This window comes from Eleutherodactylus coqui, chromosome 1, assembly GCF_035609145.1.
Source record: "Eleutherodactylus coqui strain aEleCoq1 chromosome 1, aEleCoq1.hap1, whole genome shotgun sequence".
In the NCBI taxonomy this organism is placed as follows: Eukaryota; Metazoa; Chordata; class Amphibia; order Anura; family Eleutherodactylidae; genus Eleutherodactylus; species Eleutherodactylus coqui.
Window position 1 is genome coordinate 526,313,186 of NC_089837.1, and position 21,660 is coordinate 526,334,845.

Below are 21,660 nucleotides of genomic sequence, written 5' to 3' on the forward strand. Positions count from 1 at the left end.
TGACCGAAAACAAAAACTCTACTAGTGTCACACACAGCCCTCCACCAGGACTGGATATGATAAGCCGGGCACCGACCAAATAGAGAAAAACTATCCCTATAGTTAATCTGTCCCTACAATGTCCCTACTCCTTCCCTAAAACTTACCCTCAGAGAAACTGTCCCTACCTCTCCCTATTCTGTCCCTACAAAGACCCTAACAATAAGAAGACTGTCCCTAACGAAATACAAACCCTCTCCATAGGAGAGAGGCCTTAGTCGTGCCCAACCTCTCATAATCCAGAGAGCGCACCTTCACCAGGTCACCAAGGATGTTTCTATTCACCTCATCCACGGGGAGGATTTTCTCTTCCGTCGAAACTAGACACCGTGCGTTCCAAATGTGAAACCTGACCACTAGGCTGACTAAGAATAAAGTGCACCGGTCCCTGCCACCAAGGTCCCCGAATGCCCCATAGACCCATTCCGCATACGAGAGGCGTGCCAACCTGGGCCAACCAATGGAGGCTCCCACCCGATTGTACACCTCTGTATTAAAAGGACACTGAAGCAGGAAATGCTCCATGCTTTCCAGCACATCGCTGCACTCCTGGCGGGGACAACCCCTATCCACCAGAGGCCTGCTCTTCAAGTTGCCCCTTACATACAGTCTCCCGTGAAAACAGCGCCAAGTCAAGTCCCAAAACTTCAAGGGGATCCTGTCAGAATTCAATAAACGTAACCCTCCCTCCAGGTCCCGACTTGGGCAGTCCTTGAGCGCCAGGGGCTTCTGGAAATGGGTCAACAGAACCCTCTTATCGAGGAGTTTCCTCGACAGAGTTCTGATCTCCCACATCCCCAGACCCCACCGACGTATCATCTTCAGAACCAAGGTAGCGTAAGCCGGAAGATGCCCGTGCGGCGTGCGAAGATCCTTCACTCGCCCTCCTGTCTCCCATTCCTGGAAGAAAGGCCGAAGCCATCCCCAACAGGAGAATACCCACGGAGGAGCCCTCTCTTGCCAGAGGTTGCCTATATTGATCTTAACAAAGGTGTTTACGAGAAACACCACGGGGTTGACCATAGATAACCCCCCTAGACTCCTCGTGCGATATGTGACATCTCTCCTAATTAGGTTCAACCTGTTCCCCCACAACATTAGGAAGAACAGGTTGTAGACCCGGGTCCAGAGAGGTTCTGGCAAAATGCATACGCTGCCCAGGTAGATGAATAAAGGGAGCAGGTATGTTTTGATCAGGTTAACCCTTTCCCGAAGGGTCAAAGACCAACCCTTCCACTGGGCCACCTTCTGAGTGGCACCATCGAGCCTGACCACCCAATTTTGCATGGGGTAATCTCCCCGGCCAAATTTGATGCCGAGAACTTTAGCCGAGTCCTGGGGCACTGGAAGGGTGTCCGGGAGACTAAATGTAGGATCTCCCCTTCCTAACCAGAGACTTTCGCACTTATCCCAGTTGATGCCGGACCCGGATGCTTCCGAGTAGCGATCCACCTCTGCCATCACGTACTCTGCCTCCCCCCTCGAGGACACAAAGACGGTGACGTCATCAGCGTACGCTGCCACCCTGAGGGCGGCCTCCGGCACCGTCCGATCCATCCCGACCCCCGCCATAGGCCCACCATCAATCATCCTAAGGAAAGGATCAATGGCAAACACGTACAGCAAGGGGCTCAGAGGACAACCCTGACGGACGCCAGACCCAACCTCAAATGGGTGGCCGACCCAACCGTTCACTAGCGGGAAAGTCTCAGCCCCTACGTACAATGTCTTGAGCCAATTGACAAACCCCACTGGCAGGCCATATCTCAGAAGAACAGACCAGAGGTACTCGTGATTAACCCGATCAAACGCTTTGGCCTGATCCAAGGACAGCAGGTACCCCTCCCAGTGACCAGCCCTACCCTGCTCCACTGCCTCCCGGACACCTAGAACAGCACTAAAGGTGCTACGGCCTGGAACAGAGCAATGCTGGGCGCCCGAGAGGAGCCGGGGTGCAAACTTGACCAGCCGATTAAACAGCACTTTTGCCAGAACCTTCCTGTCCGTATTGAGAAGCGCTATGGGACGCCAGTTCTCAATACGGCTCGAGTCTTTACCCTTTGACAGAAGGATCAAAGCTGACCTCCTCATTGACTTTGGGAGAGCGTCCGAGGAAAGACACTCATTGAAAACCTCAGTCAAGAGGGGACTCAAGAGGTCCTTAAAGGTCTTATAGTACTCAGATGTTAAGCCATCCGGTCCTGGCGATTTTTTGAGCGCAAGCCCATCAATCGCCAGTTTAACTTCCTCTATGTTGATCTCCTCTGTCAAAACATTAAGGGAGAGGTCATCCCCTGGCTCAGGAACAGCTTCAGCCAGGAAAGCCGACATCACATCTCGATCTAGATCCCTCTTTCTCAAAAGGTGCGAGTAGAAGGATCTGATGACTTCCAGAATCCCTGATCTGGACCTGTTCAGAGATCCCGTACCGTCGATCAGTCCCGTGACAACTTTACGATTCACTGACATCTTGCAGTTTCTGTAAGGGTCAGGTGAGTGGTACTTCCCGAAGTCCCTCTCAAAAACCAAAGATGCGTGCCTATTATACTGGCACCCTTTGAGCAAAGACTTCACTCTGGAGATCTCCTCGCGGCTACCTCCAGTCGAGACGAGATGTTCGAGTTTCCTCCTCAGGCCCTGATAAAGACGGTACTTACTCAGGCTCCTGAGGCTAGAGAGCTGGCGGAAGAACCTCGCCGCCCTGATCTTGAGCATCTCCCACCACTCTGACTTACTGCTACAAAGATCCAGTAATGGTACCTGGCTCTGCAGAAAATCCTCAAAGGACTGTCTTATCTCTGCTTCCTCCAGGAGTGATGAATTCAGCCTCCATAAGCCTCTACCCATCCGGGGGGTCTCTGCAACATTCAGGGAAAACAAAATCAGACAGTGGTCAGAGAATTCCACCTCAACAACAGATACTGGTGAAGAGATGGCTTCCTCCTTCAAATAAAACCTGTCTATTCTAGACCTGCACTCGCCTCTATAATAGGTGAAACCCGCGTGGCCTGGGGTGTGCCGGATGTGGACATCCACCAGGCGAGCTTCGCTAGCTATGCTATTAAGCGCGACGCTATCATAAGTCAGCTTGCCTAGGGAGCCTCCCCTGTCACGGGTCCTCGTGACTGCGTTAAAGTCACCCCCAAAGATCACCTGCCGACTGGTAAAAAGGTACGGCTTGATCCTCATAAAGAGATCCTTGCGGTCCCGCTTGGTTTGGGGACCGTAGATGTTGATTAGCCGAAGCTCTTGTCCCTTCATGAGAACATCCAGGATCAGGCACCTCCCTATTTCTAACTCGATAACCCGTCGGCATTCAACCGCTGCGGTAAAAAGTACCGCCACTCCGCTATATGGCTCGGCCGCAAGAGACCAGTAAGATTGACCAGACCTCCATTCCCTCCTTGCCTTATGCACAGCTGCCAAATTTGGCAGCCTGGTCTCTTGCAAAAACAAAATGTCGGCTTCAACGCGGCCGAGAAAATCAAAGGCCGCAAATCTAGCCATATCAGATTTAATGCTGGCAACATTAATGGATGCCAGTGTCAACGGAGTGGGTGCCGCCATCATTGGTGATCGAGTTAGATGGCTTTCTTCTTCCCACCCCCCTTCTCATCAGGGTCTGAGGATGACCCCTTGCCACGTTTCTTGGACACTGAAAGGTCCATGGCAAGGGGCTCCTCAACCTCGTCCTCCTTGCCACTGGGCTCTGGGCCAGCCCTCCCCCTGGAGGTCACCAAACCCCCACAAGAGGAAGGCTCAGCACCCCCTGTAGGCCCCACGCTTGTCCTGGACACCTCTGCCTCCTCCGAGGACGAGAGAGCTTGGTACCTGTTGGAGAGCCCAACAAGAGGAGAGTTTGGATTGCCTTCCTGCACCTGGCCCGTTGCACGGGAAGATTTCCCTTCCCTTTTTTTCATTTTCTTGGAGCCCTGCTTGCGCTTTTTCTTTTGCCACTCATCCTTGCCCTCACCCACACTTTCATAGTGGGAAGAATCTGAATAAGTGGCGTCCTCTTCCCTTTGGATCCTCCTGACCTCCTCATTCAGCTCCCTGTCCCCTGGAGCCTCAGCCACATGATTTGCGTCTGGAGCAGGGGCCAGCATTGACCCACCTGCCACCTGGGTTTCCACCAGCTCCCTGCCCCTTCCGCGCTTCTCTTGGCGCCTTAGCTTGGCTGCCCCAGCATGTTTGTTCCTCCTTGGCTCCTGGGCTCCATCGCCTCTGCTGGTCCCCTCCCCTGCAGAAGCAACCTCATGGCTCTCCTCCGCTGGGGCCCTGACCGCATTGGCGAAAGAGCGCGGACAGCGACTGAAAGGGTGACCGAGGTCACCACACAGGTGACACCTAATCTCTGTACAAGATGCCGCAAGATGACCTACCTCGCCACACAGAGCGCACTTGATGACATTACAGGCTGCACTCAAATGTGTGGGGTCGCCGCACTTGTGACAGAGCTTCGGCTGCCCCTGGTAGAAGGCCAAGATACGATCCCTGCCAAGGAAGGCCGCGGATGGTATGTGGGCCACCGAATTCCCTGAACGCTTAAGTTTCACCATAAACGTCCAGGCTCCGGACCAGATGCCGTGTTCGTCCCGGTTCTTATTGGGCATATCCACCACCTCTCCGTACCGACTTATCCAAGTCATGATATCATAACAAGAGAGGGACTCGTTACGAGTCAAAACGGTCACTCTCTTGACTCCAGTCTGGCGGGTTACCACTTGTGCAGCGAAACCGCGCCAGCCGGGCTCGTCCTTCATCAGCTCATAATTCCCCCAGAAGAGCTCCAGGCCCTCCGGGCGAGCAAAGCTGATGTCGAACTCAGACGTGCCGTAAGGATGGATCAGGGCATAGATGTCATTTGCCCTGAAACCCATCTTCAGCAGAAGCTCCACCACCTTACTCCTGGATGGGCATGCATCATTGCCTCTCCACTGAAGACGAGCCACATTCCTACGGCCAATGTCCTGCCCGGTTGTCGGCAGGGACCAGACGGTCTCCCCCCTTTGTTCTCGGAAGGCACCCAGACCATGTCTCTCCACCCAGAGAGACAAATCCACAACTCTGCCCCCTACATTCATCGAGCTCTCCCCCCTCCTCAAGGCCTCCAGGAGGCGCTGTTGCAAAACGCCGTCCCCAGAGCCCAAAGACGAGGAGGACGCATCCCCCCTCCCTCCAGCGGCGACACTGGCATAACTTCTACCAGCTGTTGTCGCCGCTGGAGGGGTGACTGGATCCTGGCCCATCCCCTGACTACTACCCGAAGCCCCACCCTCCTGTACAGCCGATGTCATACCTCCCAGGGGATTGGGGGCATCCTGAGCTCCCGAAGCCTCTGCGGGAGCGGAAGCGGGAGCAGGGGCAGCGGTAGCACTAACGGTTGTCCCATTCACATCATTCATACATTTTCCTTTTGTTGGACCAGGACCTGCTTCACCTTTTTTCTTAATGTTACACTTTCCAGCTGGATGAGGCTGGAGACCAGCACTGAAAGAGTTAGCCTTAAGTCCAACATTATGCTCTGTAGGAGCTGTTCCTGCAGCTCTAGCTCCGTCCATTTTCCCGGCCATTCTGGGACTTGCAGTTCTTTTTACCTGCTTATTTGTTATGACGTTACCATCATGATGGGTGGGAGGATCGGCTGACTTGGCCACCACCCACTGCGCCCCCTCTACACCTGACAGGCGTTTTAGGGACACAGGAGGGACAGCCAAGCCGCCACTGGTGGAACCTGATGCCGGACTGCCCCCCCCTCCCACTGGAGGGCAACCATCAGCACCAGCACCTCCGGATTGGCCGCGACCCCTCATTCCATCTTTCCCACGGACCTTCTCTGCCTCCTTATTGCCTCCATTCCCACTACTGGCACAAGCAGAAATGGAGTTTTGGGCCGCATTAACCCTCTCTTCCCCAGTCCCCTGCACCGGACCCACTGCAGAGCCCGGGACTAGGGGTATACCAGGGCTAGCACCCCGATCTGACTTTGCAGCCGGACCGGAGTGCTTGGTGACATACACAAACCTCTCCTGCACGGTGGTCTTCATCTTTTTTCCTCTTTTCTTTTTGCCCACAGATGTTCCTTCAGGCATGTCGTCACCAAAATACATGTTCTGCATTCTTTCGGGGGACTCCTGCAGCATGATTTGCTGCATGATGAGGGCCCCCTCACCGCTGCTGCTGTCGCTGTCGTCGTCCGCGTCCTCAGCGCTGGACTCCTCCGATGTGGGGGGCAGGCTAACCTGCTCAGCAGGAATGCTGCTCCCTGCAGTTCTCCTCTGCTGTAGGGACGGCTGCTCCCCAGAGCATAGTGGCATCCCATCCTGCGCGTCCTCCGATTCGTCTGAGCTGCTATCGCTGCTTGCGTGCGCCATTCCGGAGAATCGCTCGTCGTTTAAGAGCTTTTCTTTAAACGGGCCACTGGCTTGGAGTATCCTGTATCTCTCCTCCTTGAAAAAGTCCACAGCCTCCTTGCAGGATTTAACTCTTTCTGCTGCTGTAATCTTTTTTCTTCCCCGTGGGGCTTTATCTAGGTCGCTGAGGGCAGTCTGCAGTTCCCTGCGGTGTTTCTGCAGCTGCCTACCAACCTCCTTAAAGTCTTTTATATTGGTGGCTACCCGAGACGCCATGGCAGTCACAGCCTCACCCCTCTTGCGCTCTCCCCAGCTGACACTTGCAGGTGCTTTTGCAGCACTCACCTTGCCTTTGGTTTGGCTTCTGGTCTTCCTGTGCTCCATGTCCTCTCGGGGAGTCTGGGTGACACTGCTTGCACCCCGACTGGATCCTCTCCCCTCCTGGGGTTCATTCCTCCCCCCTCCCGACCGAAGCCGAGGGGGGGAAGCACGGCACTCCATGGCAAATGTAGCCCAGAAACGTGCACTTGTTCCTGGGCTCTCAGCAAGGTCTCCACCCAAGAAACAGACCACACCCTGGAACCAGCAGAGCTCTCCAACACACAGCCTTACTCCAGAGATGCACTCACTATTCTGCTGGTGGAGTCACTGTGTACATACATTACTTATCCTGTACTGCTCCTGAGTTACATCCTGTATTATACTCCAGAGCTGCACTCACTATTCTGCTGGTGGAGTCACTGTGTACATACATTACTTATCCTGTACTGCTCCTGAGTTACATCCTGTATTATACTCCAGAGCTGCACTCACTATTCTGCTGGTGGAGTCACTGTGTACATACATTACTTATCCTGTACTGCTCCTGAGTTACATCCTGTATTATACCCCAGAGCTGCACTCACTATTCTGCTGGTGGAGTCGCTGTGTACATACATTACTTATCCTGTACTGCTCCTGAGTTACATCCTGTATTATACTCCAGAGCTGCACTCACTATTCTGCTGGTGGAGTCACTGTATACATACATTACTTATCCTGTACTGATGCTGAGATACGTCCTGTATTATACCCCAGAGCTGCACTCACTATTCTGCTGGTGGAGTCACTGTGTACATACATTACTTATCCTGTACTGCTCCTGAGTTACATCCTGTATTATACTCCAGAGCTGCACTCACTATTCTGCTGGTGGAGTCACTGTGTACATACATTACTTATCCTGTACTGCTCCTGAGTTACATCCTGTATTATACCCCAGAGCTGTGCTCACTATTCTGCTGGTGGAGTCACTGTGTACATACATTACTTATCCTGTACTGATCCTGAGTTACATCCTATATTATACCCCAGAGCTGCACTCACTATTCTGAAAAAGTACTGTACATTTTGCAAAACAGCTATGCTCGTGTACATCTGGTCTAACGGTAGCGCCGCAGGTCCTCACGTCTCACTGCTGCGCCCTAGTGGCTGTCTGTATTTGCTGCAGTGGTTACAGATTGCCGACCTTTACTAATGTTCACCTTTCCTTGTAATCGTTCAGTTGGTTAAAGACGTTTTCCTGCCGTCTTGGAAGAGTAAGCAGGACGCAGCATCAGAAGTGTTGAGCAGGATGAAGCAGCGGCGCCACCTGCTGGAGGTCCCGTTGGGTACGTTATGATTGCACATTAGATGATGCTGATACTGTTGTTGAGGTAGTCAGTGACCGCCTCCTCCTCTCTGCAGGCTCCGCCTTACAGGAGTGCAGGTCCAGCCAAGAGCACAGAGAAGCAAAACTGCTGCTGAAGGAATTACAGAAGAAATATAAATTCTTCCAAGCGGAAGTCATGAAACGGGCGTCGGAGGTGGAGGGCGGCCTGCGGGCCCCCGCCCGGCCCCCACTCCGGGCTCAGAGGAAAGCGGGCGACGACCACAGGCGAGCAACAAATGGGAAAATCTGAGGAGCGGTCCAATGCCAAAATCTTTGACCCCGTTTTCCAGTTGAGCCACCTCCATTGCTGATCCTCCAGAGCCGGCGTCCTGTCCAAGAGCGGCGCGGTCTCCACTCGCTGCCTCCTACACAGCCACATCTTCCCCCATCACCTCGCTTGTTATTCGCCGCCATGTCTGTGCGCCCGGAGAGGCGGTGTACTGTGTAGGAGCTGAAAGATGGACAGAAATGGTGCTCACTCAGCCAGGAGGCAACGCGAGGCGGACACACAATCACCCGGATCCGTATGAGGCCGTTGTCACCCCAGCAACCAATCACAGTGCAGCTTTCATGTTACCACAACAGTTTAATCACTGAACTACGCCTATCCTCTAACTGCACTAATGGGCCCCGCCCATCCGTCCCTCCATCACCCGTCAGCACCCCGCAGTGCGATCACAGGGACCAGCCCGAAGCGTGACGAAGGCCGCCCTGTCTGCAATGTAACTCCACCTGTTAGACCCGCCTCCAGCAGAGTCTAATAGGCTCAGTAGAATGCAGTACATAAGTAATGCGGTGTATTATAATAGGGATCACATCTCCAAGCCCCCTTAAGGGACTAAAAAAGTGTCAAAGTTAAATAAAGTTTAATTGAAAGAAAAAAATCTAGTTTAAAAAAAAATATCTTCGCATTTTCCCCCCAAAAAACCTGTTTTAAATGGATAAAATATCAAAATAGATTTTAAATAATCGGCACTTCAGTTATTAACGAGCAAAACGGAACGAAACAATGAAAATAAGGTATTTATGGCACAGAATGTGACGATGCTGGAATTAGTCTGTAAAATTATTTTTCTTTTGTTCGCCTCCCAAGTAGCACAATAAAAAGCAGTCCAGCAGCCCCATGTAAGCAGCCGCAGCCTGCAAGAACCGCCGCTCGTCCCGCAGACAGCAACCCCCCAGCGCTCCGCCGCCGGTAGTAACAATCTTCGGGGGCTCAGAACCCCCCAATGCAGGCAGTCTGTGATCTTTAAAAATGTGATGTTTTTTGTCCTGAAATAGTAAAAAATAAACCAGGAATGGCGCCGATCAGATGAGAACGTCAGCCGGTGACCGCCGTAAATACAACCCCCCCGAACAATGGTGGAGGTCCTGTATACAACACATTATATGTCCCCCAGAGTGCGGCCAGTAACATCTCCAACACATTATATGTCCCCCAGAGTGCAGCCAGTAACATCTACAACACATTATATGTCCCCCAGAGTGCAGCCAGTAACATCTCCAACACATTATATGTCCCCCAGAGTGCGGCCAGTAACATCTCCAACACATTATATGTCCCCCACAGTGCAGCCAGTAACATCTACAACACATTATATGTCCCCCAGAGTGCAGCCAGTAACATCTCCAACACATTATATGTCCCCCAGAGTGCGGCCAGTAACATCTCCAACACATTATATGTCCCCCAGAGTGCGGCCAGTAATATATACAACACATTATATGTCCCCCAGAGTGCGGCCAGTAATATATACAACTCACTTGGTCTTTAACCCCTTAAGGAGACAACGATTTTTGGCGGATTTTCATCTCCATTTTTCAAAAATCATAACTTTTTACTTTTTTCCGTGGACGCGGCCGTATAAGGGCTTGTTTTTTCCGTGGCGAACTGTAGTTTTTGATGGCGCCATTTTTTGGTACATAGACTATATTGTAAAACTGTTATTTTTTTATAACAGGGAGAGAAACCGCATCAATTCTGCCATAGATTTTTGGTTTTTTTCAGCGTTAATCATGCAGTATAAATGACACACTACATTTTTTCTGCGGGTCGGGACGGTTACAACGAGACCAAAATTCTTATATTTTATTTGGGTTTTTCCACTTTTCTGCAATAAAAGCCCTTTTTTTTTGCTAAATCGCTGCATTCAAAGTCCTGTAACTTTTTTTTACTTTTCTATGTATGGAGACGAGCTGTAGTTTTTATTGCTACCATTTTGGGGAATATACGGCTTTTTTGATCACTTTTATTGCATTTTTTGGGAGGCAAAATGCTAAAAATTAGCATGTTGCCTGTTTTTTAGAGTTTTTTCTTGCGCTTTTTGCCGTGCAGAATAAAAAGCATGTGCAGCTTATTGTACACGTTGTTACGGACACGTCAATACCAAATATGTGCTATTTAAATTTTTTTTAACTTTTTTTTTTATGTTAATATGAGAAAAAGTATAAAGGGTTTTTTTTTTTTACATTTTTCTTTTTTGTATATTTTTATTATTGGTTTTTTTACGCAATTTGTGTCCCCCTGGGGGGTTCACAGCACAGCAGTGATGATCGCTGTGATAAGGCATGGCAGGACTTCTGCCCTGCCATGCCTTATCGCTTATACAGCGATCATAGGCTCTGGCAACACAGGACTCCGGTATCTGGCGTCCTGTTGGCATGGCAACCAGCCGGGCTCTCTGCGATTATATCGCGAGAGCCCGGCAACTTTACAGAGGGAGCGCGCTCCCTCTGTGAACCCTTCCCATGCTGCGGCAGGGAAGGGGTTAACAGCGGGGGGTGCATCTCCAATGCACCCCTGGCTGTGGCATAGCGCGAGATCTGTCATGACCCGCGCTATCCCTATGACGTACCCTTACGTCATAGGGAGGGAAGGGGTTAAGGAACAAAATAGGCCGGCACTGAGGGGTTAAAAAATGAATCGGTAACAGAGGCTGTTTGGGCTTTAGTCGCTAACAGTAAGACGCCCTTGTTGCCCGTAGCAACCAGTCAGAGCACAGCTTTAAATTCTTACACTGCTGCGCTGTGATTGGTTGCTACGGGCAACAAGGATGCCTCCCTCTTAGCTTTGATAGCTGTGGCCCCTTGTGACCTCCCTTCCACCCCACCATACATGCAGACCGTCAGCCAGCAGCTGTATAACCCCCTTTGGTGTACATGATGGGAGTGATGATCCGGATGGTCGCCGTTCGGTCGGTCCGTGATCGCGCCAAACACACAAGGAGAAGAATTACAGAAACCGCTTTATTGTATCAACCAACCGAGCGCAAAGTAAACCAAAAATACACTTTAGAGATGTAGGGGAGCAGCAGACGCCTTCCGCCCCGTCCACTGGGGGCAGCGATGGACGCTCTACACACTGTCGTGAGCGCTACCATAGGTCGGGTAATATTGCAAACCGTTAGCCGCGCGCAGGCCTGCCGGACGGCTCCGCCGTTTCCTGGAGGGTCTCCATCTCACACTGAGGGACCGTGCGAGCGCTCATCATGTAACGCATCCCCACCTCCAGAGCTGCATTCACAAATCTGCTAGTACAAGTGCTGTGTAACTGCTGCTCTGCAATGGGGGAGTTGTCTGTACTACTTCCTGGACAGCGCCTCCTAGAGCACACACTACATCTCCCACAATGCACCACAGCGTGGCAGATGATGAGCAGGAGATGCAAGCACAAAGCTAGACAGAACTGTGAATGCAGCTCTGGCTGTGGCTGGAATCTCAGGCACGGCTTAAGAGCAGAGTTGTGGCTGCAGCTTTGGCTGTGACTAGAGGTGCAGTCGTGGCCCAACCGTCTGAGACCGACACAAGTCCTGGTTTTTACAAAGTTCGCTGCTGCAGTGTTTTTAGACGTTTTAGTCGGATGTTTCTACGGTTACTGAAGTGCAACTCAGCATCACTCCTGGGATGGAGGGGGGGGGGCAGAGATAATCACTAAGCCGCTCGCTGAACAAGACATTGAGGGTCCGTGGCCGGAGACCCCCAGATCAGATCCCAACCTGCAGACAATCCTCAGGAAACAGACAAACCGAGAAATAGTGAGGAGGAGCAGGGATCATCAGAAGAAGATATCCAGCCTGTCGGGGGAGGGGCAGAAGGCTGGAAACTAGGGGCAACACTGGAAATACGGGGTCTTTACCGAAACGTCTTGTGTAGAAACTTCTGAAATGCTTCTAATTGTTCTTCAGTGACCGTAGAAACATCCGCCTGCGGGTCCTTTGCGCGGTCTGATATCGCACTTTCCACCATGTGAAAATAGTCTTGCATCACTACGGGGAATCCCCTCATCCCTGCAGGGATTCCCCCGCCCCTGCTGTCACAGCTGCTGCAGGTGATCACCGAGTTCTCCCAGCGCTGATGTCGCCGCTGGACGCATTGTGAACGGGCGATATCGCAGAAAGAACGGACAGGCTGCGATTTATATTTTTCACTCCATATAGCATTGGCTTCCTAATCCTGCGTTCTCACTCGCTTTCGCATTGCGCAGTTTTATCGCCAGCGTGACGGCGCCCTCCGGCTAACTTCATACGGGTGAGAAAATCGTGCGAGATGTGCGCATTACAAGACGCACGAAAATACAGCCCATTATTTGCGTTATTTTCACAGGTGATGTTTTTTTCACCGCGATTCGGATGGCGGCACGGTCTACTTTCATGTGAGTCTCGTACAAGAACACGCGGATGTGCGGCGTCCCACACCGATGGGGTGTCCGTGTGTGAGGCGAGCCCGAGAATGTTGGGCACGACTCGCTGAACGCACCACGGCGATCTAAGAACACTGGAGCAGAAAACTTTGAAAAAGTATCTCAAAACTTTTAGCCATGACTGTATATGACAAGGTAAAGGAGCAGAATAGTGAGTGCAGCTCTGGAGGGGACTAGAGTATGATAACAGAACTGTATTTGCAGCTCTCAATGGAACATAGGATACAGGAGCAGAATACCGAGCGCAGCTCTGGGTGTGATTCAAATATGCAAGAGTGAAGTAGAGAATACAGCTCTGGATGACAGTAATGCAGCTCTGGATGTGATCCGAGGAGCAGAATTCTACATACAGCTGTGGAGAGGAGTGAAATATAAGACAAGATATAGCAGCATAAGAGCGAATTCAACCCCGTATGAGATTGTAAGACATCATTTAAGAATTGCAAGTGCAGCTCTGGATGTGATTGGAGTAACATTCAACATGAGCAGAATGGTAAATGCAGCTCTGGATGTGACTGGAGACATAACATTACTTAGGATCAGCGTAGAAAAAGCAAAGCCAAGGATGACCGAGCCTTGTGTGTGTCGGTGGATGAGAGGCGGAGCCGCGGCCAGAGACCCTCAGCCAAGATTAAAGCTTTTTTTTATTTTTAAAAAGGGGAAGGCGCCCCCTTGTGGCTGCAGCAGAGCCGGCGCCTCGCCTGCAATATGCACAAACACTGCATAGTCATGGAAAGCCCTTGTGGTGAGACAGATAACTTGAACAGCTGCAGGGGGCGCTACAGCCAGGAGGGGAGGGCATCCCCTCATACCAAGAGCAAGTCCAGGAGTCCCAGCCGGTAGAGTTCTGGGAAAGCTGGGTGACGAGCACCATTATCACTCCTGTTGGGTCGGAGCACATCTCCCCACTCCAATATCACTGTGTAACCAGTCAGGACCCTGGGCGAGTCGGATAACCCCTGTGGGGGCTGGAAGGGCAGGCAGATAAATCACCACCTAGTTTTCCAAAACTCCTGAATGACATATCGCTATAGGCCGCGGTAGACTTGCCATTTAGGGGTCTGGGAAAGTTGGATGATAGCTGAGAAGGATTTGTTCCACATGCCTGCTGTATTATTTGATAAAGTAGCAGCAGGGTCTACTTATCACTATATAACAAGGCAGATGCCATTCAGGGGTCTTAGAAAGCTAGCGATCTGCTGGAATGGATTTGGCACTCCGCTTTCCCAGACTCCTGAATGGTAATATTTGCTTATTTATTTGATGATCTGGCAGTGGAATATACATATTGCTACACATCAAATACCTACAGGAGGGAGTGAAAGATGCATGCCAGATCCACATAGACTGTCACCGAGCTTTCTAAGACTCCTGAGTGGCCACTCTGTAGTACATATACCCCACTGCTGTACCAGGAATAATGGAGCAGATATACCATTCAGGAGTCTGGAAAGGCTTAGGACCAGATACATAATCTATCACCCAACTTTCTAAGACATCTGAATGTCAAATCTGCCTTACAGAAATATACAACAGTGGCATATATATGTATCATTGGTTAACAAGACAGATTTACTGTTCAGGAGTCTTAGAGAGTTGGGTGTTGGATTATATGGATCTGACACTCTGCTTTCCTACACCTCCTGAATGGTATATCTGCTCTATGAATGGATGATGTATCAGCAGGATATGATTCACTACATATCAAATACTAGAGCAGCTATAGAGGCAGTCACACAGCTTTCTAGGAGCTCTGAACGGCAAGTTATATAGTAATTCACGTATTTTACTGTTATAAATCGGTGGTTAGCTGTATCATGTAGCGGTGCGATATATGTGTATCACTACATCACAAGGCAGGTATGCACTTCGGAATTCTTAGAAAGCTGGGTGACTGCCTATCTGGCTTTGGCACTTGACTTTCGCACATTCCTGAATGGAAAATCTACTTCGTTATCCAGTGATAAGGCAGCAAAATATGGATGTAAAAAAAAAAGGTTTCCACGCAGGAGCCTGGGAAAGCCGAGTGTAACATCCAGATAAGCTCTCACCCAGCTTTCTAAAACTCCTGAAAGGCAAATCTGGCTAGTGATATAGCAACAGTTACCCAGTGATAGAGAAGCGGGATACGCAAGTAACATTTTGCACTGAGGACTCTGCACCCATATCTGCCATCACCCAGCTTTCCTAGACTCTGCAGCAGCACATTCGCCTCACTACACACTCTGCTCCCATCTCATTGGATAACGGACCGGATGTAGACAAGATGGCGGCTCTAGCTGGTGCCGGCGGCGCTCCTGGACCGCAGCGAGTACTCGTCCCTGCAGCCAAGATGGCAGCTCTAGCTGGTGCCGGCGGCGCTCCTGGACCGCAGCGAGTACTTGTCCCTGCAGCCAAGATGGCGGCTCTAGCTGGTGCCGGCGGCGCTCCTGGAGCGCAGCGAGTACTCGTCCCTGCCCCCCTTACAGCGCTTCGCCATCCGCCGCTCCTTGTCGAACATCTGCTGCAGCTTTAAGGCCAGTTTCTTGTCGTCCTCCTCTTGGCGCAGCTTCTTCTCCGTCTCCCGCCAAAGCCGCTCAAAACCACCCTGCCCGCCCCGCTTGCAGTTCACCCTCAGCCTCTTGAAGGCGCCATTCTTTTCCAGGTGTTTGGTTTTACAGCGTCTCTTTTGCCCGCGCCGCTGGGGGTACCCCGGGCTGATGTTTTCTGTGGTGGCGCCGTTTGGCATCCCCATGGGCTGGGCGTCCTTCTTTTTGTGCGCCCGTTTCAAGGGTTTCGCCACCAAGCATTTGCACTGGCATATTGTCTTTTTGTTGGAGGTCAGCCGGGCGGCCAACCGGGTCTTTGTGCCAGGGTACGAGTTGGCGCTGCCCTCTGAGAAGTCTTTAACAGCGACGGGCTTGTGAAGGCACCCGCTGCAGGGAGGTGGTTGCAGTTTCGCACTGGTCACCGGGGTCTCCTCCGCACTGGAGGAGGGGATGAGTCCGAGGTCCGCAGGCTTCGCCTTGGCTGCTTGGCCGCCCCCCTCAGGCGGGGAGGTCAGGGTCCCTTTGGACAGAGTCCTCTTCATCTGCCGGTCCTGGAAGACCTGCTCCCACTTCTTGAGGATGACGGGGCTGGCCTCGTAGCTGGTGGGCTTCTGTAGGTTCCTGCGCAGGTTCCGGGGGGTGGACTTGATGATGAGGGGGCTCAGCACTTGCCCGTCTGGCAGCCTCTTGGGCGGTGTGCAGGGCGAGCAGACGATGGGCTTGAAGTGGTTCAGCTCCTCGGAGATGCTGTCGTTGCTCTCGGGGCTGATGGACCTCTCGGGCTTGTGGAGGGGGGTGAAGGAGTTCAGGGAGTTGATGACCACCCGCTTCTCCGAGGTCAGGACCGGCGCCGAGAAGGAGCGGCTGTTCTCCGTAGACAAGAGGACGCCGGCGAAGCTGCCCAGACCGCCGACAGCCGGGACCACCTGCAGGGAGAAGGGGAGAGGCTGAGACACGGAGAGGTAGGTGCCAGTCCTGGAACCCCCAACACAACCGCCGCTCTGACAATGCGGTTGCTATGGAGATGCTGCCTGACAACCACAGCGTGGGCTCAATCCAGACTTGTCCCTTCACTGAGGCCGGAGTATAACAGACAGTGTGAGACCACATCTGTGGATGCAGCTTCGGAGGTGACTGGAGCACAACAAGATGTAAAAGGCAGAAGTGTGGGCGCAGCTCTGCATGTAATTGGAGTATAAAACTATAAACATGGCTGCAGCTCTGGATGTGAATGGTATATAATACTATTAGAGTGGATGCAGCTTTGGGGGTGACTGGAGTATAAGATGATGTAAGACGACAAATGCTGATGCAGCTCTGGATGCAACTGGAGTATACGACATGATGTAAGACTACAAGCGTGGATGCAGCTCTGGATGTGATTGGAGCTGCAGGGTGTCAGTAGTACACGAGTGAAGCGCAGCGGTACCCCGCGGTGTTACCTTGGCTCTCGGCAGCTGCGGCGCCCTCCTGCGGCCGGCGACGGGGAGGCTGTCAGTCACATGATCGCTGCAGCTCTGGCTGCGCTCCAGCCTGGACTGAAGGCTCCTGGAAGACAGAAGGGAGGAACCCTTAGTGGCCGCGGTGACCATCAGGGGCGCCGGGACTCGTCTCCGCGGGCCCCTGGAGCGCCGCACCGCCTGCAGTAACTCCCCCCGATAGTCCGGCAGCAGCGCTGATAATCCAGAACTTGTCGGAGTGGAAACAAGAGACCCGAAGCGGCCAAAACCAACGGTGGGGAAGTGAGGCCGGCCCATCCGCTACTCCGGCAGGCTCTGGATCATCAGGCGGATGGACTTACCACGAGGACGACGTGAGCGGGTGGGGGGGGTTCTTGGAGACGAACGCGGATCGGTGAGACGTCCTGCGGGGGATGGGCTCCTCATTCTCCGAGTCCGAGAGCGGTTGAGGCGGCTGCCAACAGAAAGAAACAGCAGTTTATATCCGGTCTGATGCAACAGTCCTGGCGCCGCGCTCAGTCGTCTCCGCGGCGCCCGCGTATATAAAAAATGTCCCCCCCAGCGGAGGGTAAAGCGTCACATGACCCTCGCTGACCAGCGGAATCACCCAATCGGCGGCCACCACTCACCGCCACGTGGCACGGCTTGAACACCGTTTTCTCCTCCATGTCGCGGCTTCGGACGGCCACATCCTCCGCCGCTCGCCTCGGTGGACCCGGAAGCTTCTCCTGCGCCGCGTCACCGGGGTCCTGCCAACACAAGGAGACGTCAGACTGTCACACGAGAACGAGGGCTGCAGCTGCGGACAGTGGGGGTCACAGGGGGTCAAAGGGCGGAGCAGGGCTGGGGGTCACATGACAACAGCAGGATTGGGGCGTCACACGTGTCACGTTACGTCATTATGTCACATGACGCGGCCGTCGGCCGTTAGCAGCCGGTACCTTGACTTTCACTCTCCGGGACATGCCGAGCGGGAATCACATCTTCAGCCACAGAGCCATCACCGGATATCCGCCCACCCCGCGCCTAGACGTCACACGCTGCCGGACATCCGCTCGGCCATACCTGACGTCATCGTTTTTTCCCTCCGCTTTGACCACAGGTGACGTCACCGGGCGGCCGCAGCGCGCTCATCACGTGAGGAGGCGTGCGGTGACGTACAGTGGGCGGGGTCAGAACGGCGTGCAAGATGCCTACTGCTGGTCACGTGAGCTGCCTACTGCATGCCGGGACATGTAGTTCTCGCTGGGCAGAAGCGCTTCCACAACGGTGTAGATTGTAATTCACCCGCTAGGAAACCCGGACATTCCTCCATATCTGTCAGTTATGTCTGCTTCCCTATGAAAACAGATAGACTTGGAAGTTGTGGAGCAGAAAACTGCATTGCCCCTAGTAACCAATCACAAAGCAGCTTTCACTTCACCACAGCTCGTTGGGGAATGAAAGCTGTGCTGTGACTGGTTGCTATGGGCAACCACATTCCCCCCCCCCCCCCAGTGTCTATGGAAACATCCCACCGATCACCATAGCGGACTGCAGCCGTGCTGTCTAGGCGCGACCGCCAAGCAGGCGTCTGACTCCGCGCCACAAACGGACTTAGCTGAATAAAATCGCGAAAAATGGCGAACGAGTTCATTTACACAATGTCAAAGGCATATTGTAATAAGGGCTCATTCACACGGGTCGAAGCGCGTTTCAACCACGTAAATATGTATATTTACGCAAAATACAGTGACTTACCCTCCAGTGTTTTTCTCGTTCCTGCGGCTTTTTGTGCGTGCGAACACTGCGGATTTGCGCAGGTCTATTCTGACCAGTAGCCGATCCCAGTACATAATACAAGGCAGGCCATGCCACGAATGTTTCCACGTGAACGAACCCCTTGGCATCAGTGCGTTGTATTTACTACATAACGCGCGTGTGAATGAGCCCCAATTGTGAGGGGGACTGGAAAATATGTGGCCACGAAGTCACCAGAGGGGGCGCCGTCAGGCGACTTCTTGTGGGGTTCAGTGAGGGCCCGTGTATACGGCGGGAGGTTCCCGTCATTTCTGGTGCCCCAATATGTAGACTCGCACACCGGAGGCGCCATTTTCAGCGGCGGCTGCCGGTGGCGGGTGAAGTAGATGACAATTTTTGAGGACTCTCCTGGTTTCTCAGCGGTCGCGGCGGTGACAGGATGGACCCGGAGAGAATGTCGCCGGTGCTTGGGGGTTGGATTCCTCGTTTGTAGCTCATTGACATGAAACCCCCCGCTCCGCAGGCTTCATAGCGGACTGCAGCTCCTCCATGGCTGCCCGTTAACCCTTGAAGGACGCGGCCCTTTTTTCTTTTTCGTTTTTTTCATTCCCAAAAATCCTATCCCTTATTTGTCCGTCGCTGTCACGGGGCTCGCTGTTTTTAGCGGGACGAGTTGTATTTTTCAGTGGTACCATTTAATGTACCGTATAATGTACGGAAAATCTTTTGAAAAATTCGCGGGCGCAATATGCAGAGGATAGAAAACATTGATACACATTTTCCGTATTTTACATGCGCTTTTCTTGCGCAAACAAAAAAATAGGATCTACCCTATTTGGTGCATATTTGCGCACCGAAGGTCGCTATATAAGTTTATGGGGGATGCGCGAATGCACAATACGCTGCGCAATTCTGTGAAAAAAAGAACACATCTGAATCTCAATAGCCTTTTAAATCGCTGCGTTGTAGAGTCCTGTGCGCAAAAAAAACTGCCCCGCGTGCGCAAAAGTAGATCAAAACGTATTGATACACGCACTAATCAACCACGTTTATAGCACAAACAGGTGACGGCGCCCGATGGATATTCCGCTCCGTTCATCATATACCTCCGGCTGGGATACAGCAAAAAATCATGAAAACTGAAAAGCTGCAAAAAAAAAATGCCGTTCCCACACATCTCCACTTATTCCTGTGATGCTTAAAGAGTTAACAGATTTGGAAACCTTGCGATCTTTAACCCCTTAGTGGCGCCGCCGGATGTGACAATTGGGGGGGGGGGAATTTTCATCTCCACTTTTCAAAAGCCGTAAGTCAGCCCGGCCGTACGAGGGATGTTTTTTGCGCGGCGAGCTGCAGTTTCTATGTATTGGGAGCATTTTTGGGGTGCAAGCGACTTTTTTGATCACTTTTATTGCATTTTTTTTTGAAAAGCAAAATTAACAAAATAGGTGTTTTTTTTTTTTACAGTTTTTGGAGTTCAGGATAGTTAGTGCGCCCGATTTTTGTTGTACAGGTCGTTCTGGACGCGATGATAACAGACGCGCATTTTCTTTATATTTTTTTTTTTAAAGGGGAAAATGGGCAAAAAAAAATTTTTACCACTATTTTTATTCAATTTTTTAAAACTATTTTTTATTTTTCTGACACTTTTTACGCCCCTGTAGGGGACTTTAACCCACGACTGTGCAGAGCGTCTATTACTAGCGATCCTATGCATGGCAGACCCGGACGCCATCAGTCCGCCACTCCCTCTGGGAACCCTTTCCATGCCACGATTAACAATGTGGCATGTAAGGGGTTAACAGCGTGGAGCTCCTCCTAGAGGCCGGCTGTCAGTCCCCGCGAGCTCCCGCTGCAGATGGCTGTAAGTTTACGTCCTGTTGCAGCGAGTACCACCTGCCCGGGACGTAAACTCATGCAAGATTTGTGCGTTGTGATACGTTGCCCGTGTGACCACCCCCCCACTTGGGCAAGTAAAAGCAGTGCTCAGTGACCACCAAATAGAGTGACACCTGCCGGATGTGGTAAATGGGGTCAGAAAGCCCAAAACTGGCTGAGGAGGAAGGGGTTAAAGGCACAGAACCCATAAAGCACCGGCAGCGAGCGTCGTCCGCTGTGGCCGCTGCTCATGGGGTTAATTGTGGGGTAAATGGAAATGTCTAGAACTGACAGCAGAAGTCGGCGATCATCACGGTTATAAGACGCGACTGTCACTACTGCGCTGGCCATAATGATAGTGATGGGATAAGGGACTTACCTGCAGGGGTGTCATGGCAGAGTGTCTGCAGCGAGGTCCAGGCTGGCAGTGAGATGTGAGGCTGGTGTCTCCTCTGTACATACAGCCGGTACATGCCTGCACATGTCTGCAGGATGGAAATCCCCTGCATGGAAGTTGGCTCACACCCCGTATCCTCACCCTGCCGGCTCACACCCCGTATCCTCACCCTGCCGGCTCACACCCCGTATCCTCACCCTGCCGGCTCACACCCCGTATCCTCACCCTGCCGGCTCACACCCCGTATCCTCACCCTGCCGGCTCACACCCCGTATCCTCACCCTAACGGGTCACACCTCGTATTCTTATCCTAACACTAGGGGACCTTTTACATCGGACTGAATAACGCCGCAGGATGGCGCCAAATTCGTAGTTGTGAAGTTCCGTACCAAAGCCCGCAGATCTGGCTGCGGATTGTGATGCCGACCCGCTGCAGGTTTTAAGTCATTTTTCAATTCTGCATCAAAATCTGCAGGAAGTCAACGGGATTTGGTTCTGAATTTACTGCAGGTCCCTATAGGATGCTCTCCAGGGGGAGTGTATCTAATCCCATCCTGTGTGATACTGTCTGCTGAGCTGTGTATCTAATCCTATCCTGTGTGATACTGTCTGCTGAGCTGTGTATCTAATCCCATCCTGTGTGATACTGTCTGCTGAGCTGTGTATCTAATCCTATCCTGTGTGATACTGTCTGCTGAGCTGTGTATCTAATCCTATCCTGTGTGATACTGTCTGCTGAGCCGTGTATCTAATCCTATCCTGTGTGATACTGACTGCTGAGCAGTTGTATCTAATCCCATCATGTGTGATACTGTCTGCTGAGCTTTGTATCTAATCCTATCCTGTGTGATACTGTCTGCTGAGCCGTGTATCTAA

General features: G+C 52.1%; 2 protein-coding genes across 7 annotated transcripts in view; one reads left to right on the plus strand and one right to left on the minus strand.

Moving 5' to 3' along the window:
• Positions 1-9,453, plus strand: part of XRRA1 (X-ray radiation resistance associated 1) — a 55,476-nt gene extending 46,023 nt beyond the window's left edge. For 2 of the 4 annotated variants that reach the window (XM_066588361.1, XM_066588360.1), the window contains exons 17-18: positions 7,936-8,041; positions 8,118-9,452. In XM_066588361.1, coding sequence (XP_066444458.1) covers positions 7,936-8,041; positions 8,118-8,332 — 321 coding nt within the window. In that variant the 3' untranslated portion in view covers positions 8,333-9,452. Of the gene's footprint in view, positions 1-7,935; positions 8,042-8,117 lie in introns of all 4 variants that reach the window. The other 2 variants (XM_066588362.1, XM_066588359.1) reach the window with 1 other exon arrangement.
• Positions 9,454-11,314: 1,861 nt separating this feature from the next.
• On the minus strand, positions 11,315-20,901 carry RNF169 (ring finger protein 169). 3 transcript variants are annotated; one of them, XM_066588363.1, is made up of 5 exons: positions 20,767-20,901; positions 17,399-17,518; positions 17,111-17,223; positions 16,752-16,857; positions 11,315-16,235 (listed from the first exon to the last, which is right to left on the minus strand). In XM_066588363.1, exons 1-5 carry the CDS (start codon positions 20,845-20,847, stop codon positions 15,189-15,191), a joined length of 1,467 nt encoding a protein of 488 aa, XP_066444460.1. In that variant the 5' UTR covers positions 20,848-20,901; the 3' UTR covers positions 11,315-15,188. The 3 variants fall into 3 exon arrangements, with proteins under 3 accessions (XP_066444460.1, XP_066444461.1, XP_066444462.1); XM_066588364.1 differs by lacking the exon at positions 20,767-20,901 and adding an exon at positions 17,711-18,146; XM_066588365.1 differs by lacking the exon at positions 20,767-20,901 and adding an exon at positions 17,711-18,146 and having other exon boundaries at positions 17,399-17,568.
• Between the last annotated feature and the right edge of the window lie 759 nt (positions 20,902-21,660).

What these genes read in the sequence shown, in the direction of transcription:
- RNF169 (XM_066588363.1), bottom strand. Translation starts at nt 20,847, where the DNA reads ATGTACAGAGGAGACACCAGCCTCACATCTCACTGCCAGCCTGGACCT. An exon ending in CTGCCATGACACCCCTGCAG is followed by an intron (nt 17,519 to 20,766) that starts GTAAGTCCCTTA and finishes TTGTGTTGGCAG; the next exon opens with GACCCCGGTGACGCGGCGCA. An exon ending in TCAAGCCGTGCCACGTGGCG is followed by an intron (nt 17,224 to 17,398) that starts GTGAGTGGTGGC and finishes TTCTGTTGGCAG; the next exon opens with CCGCCTCAACCGCTCTCGGA.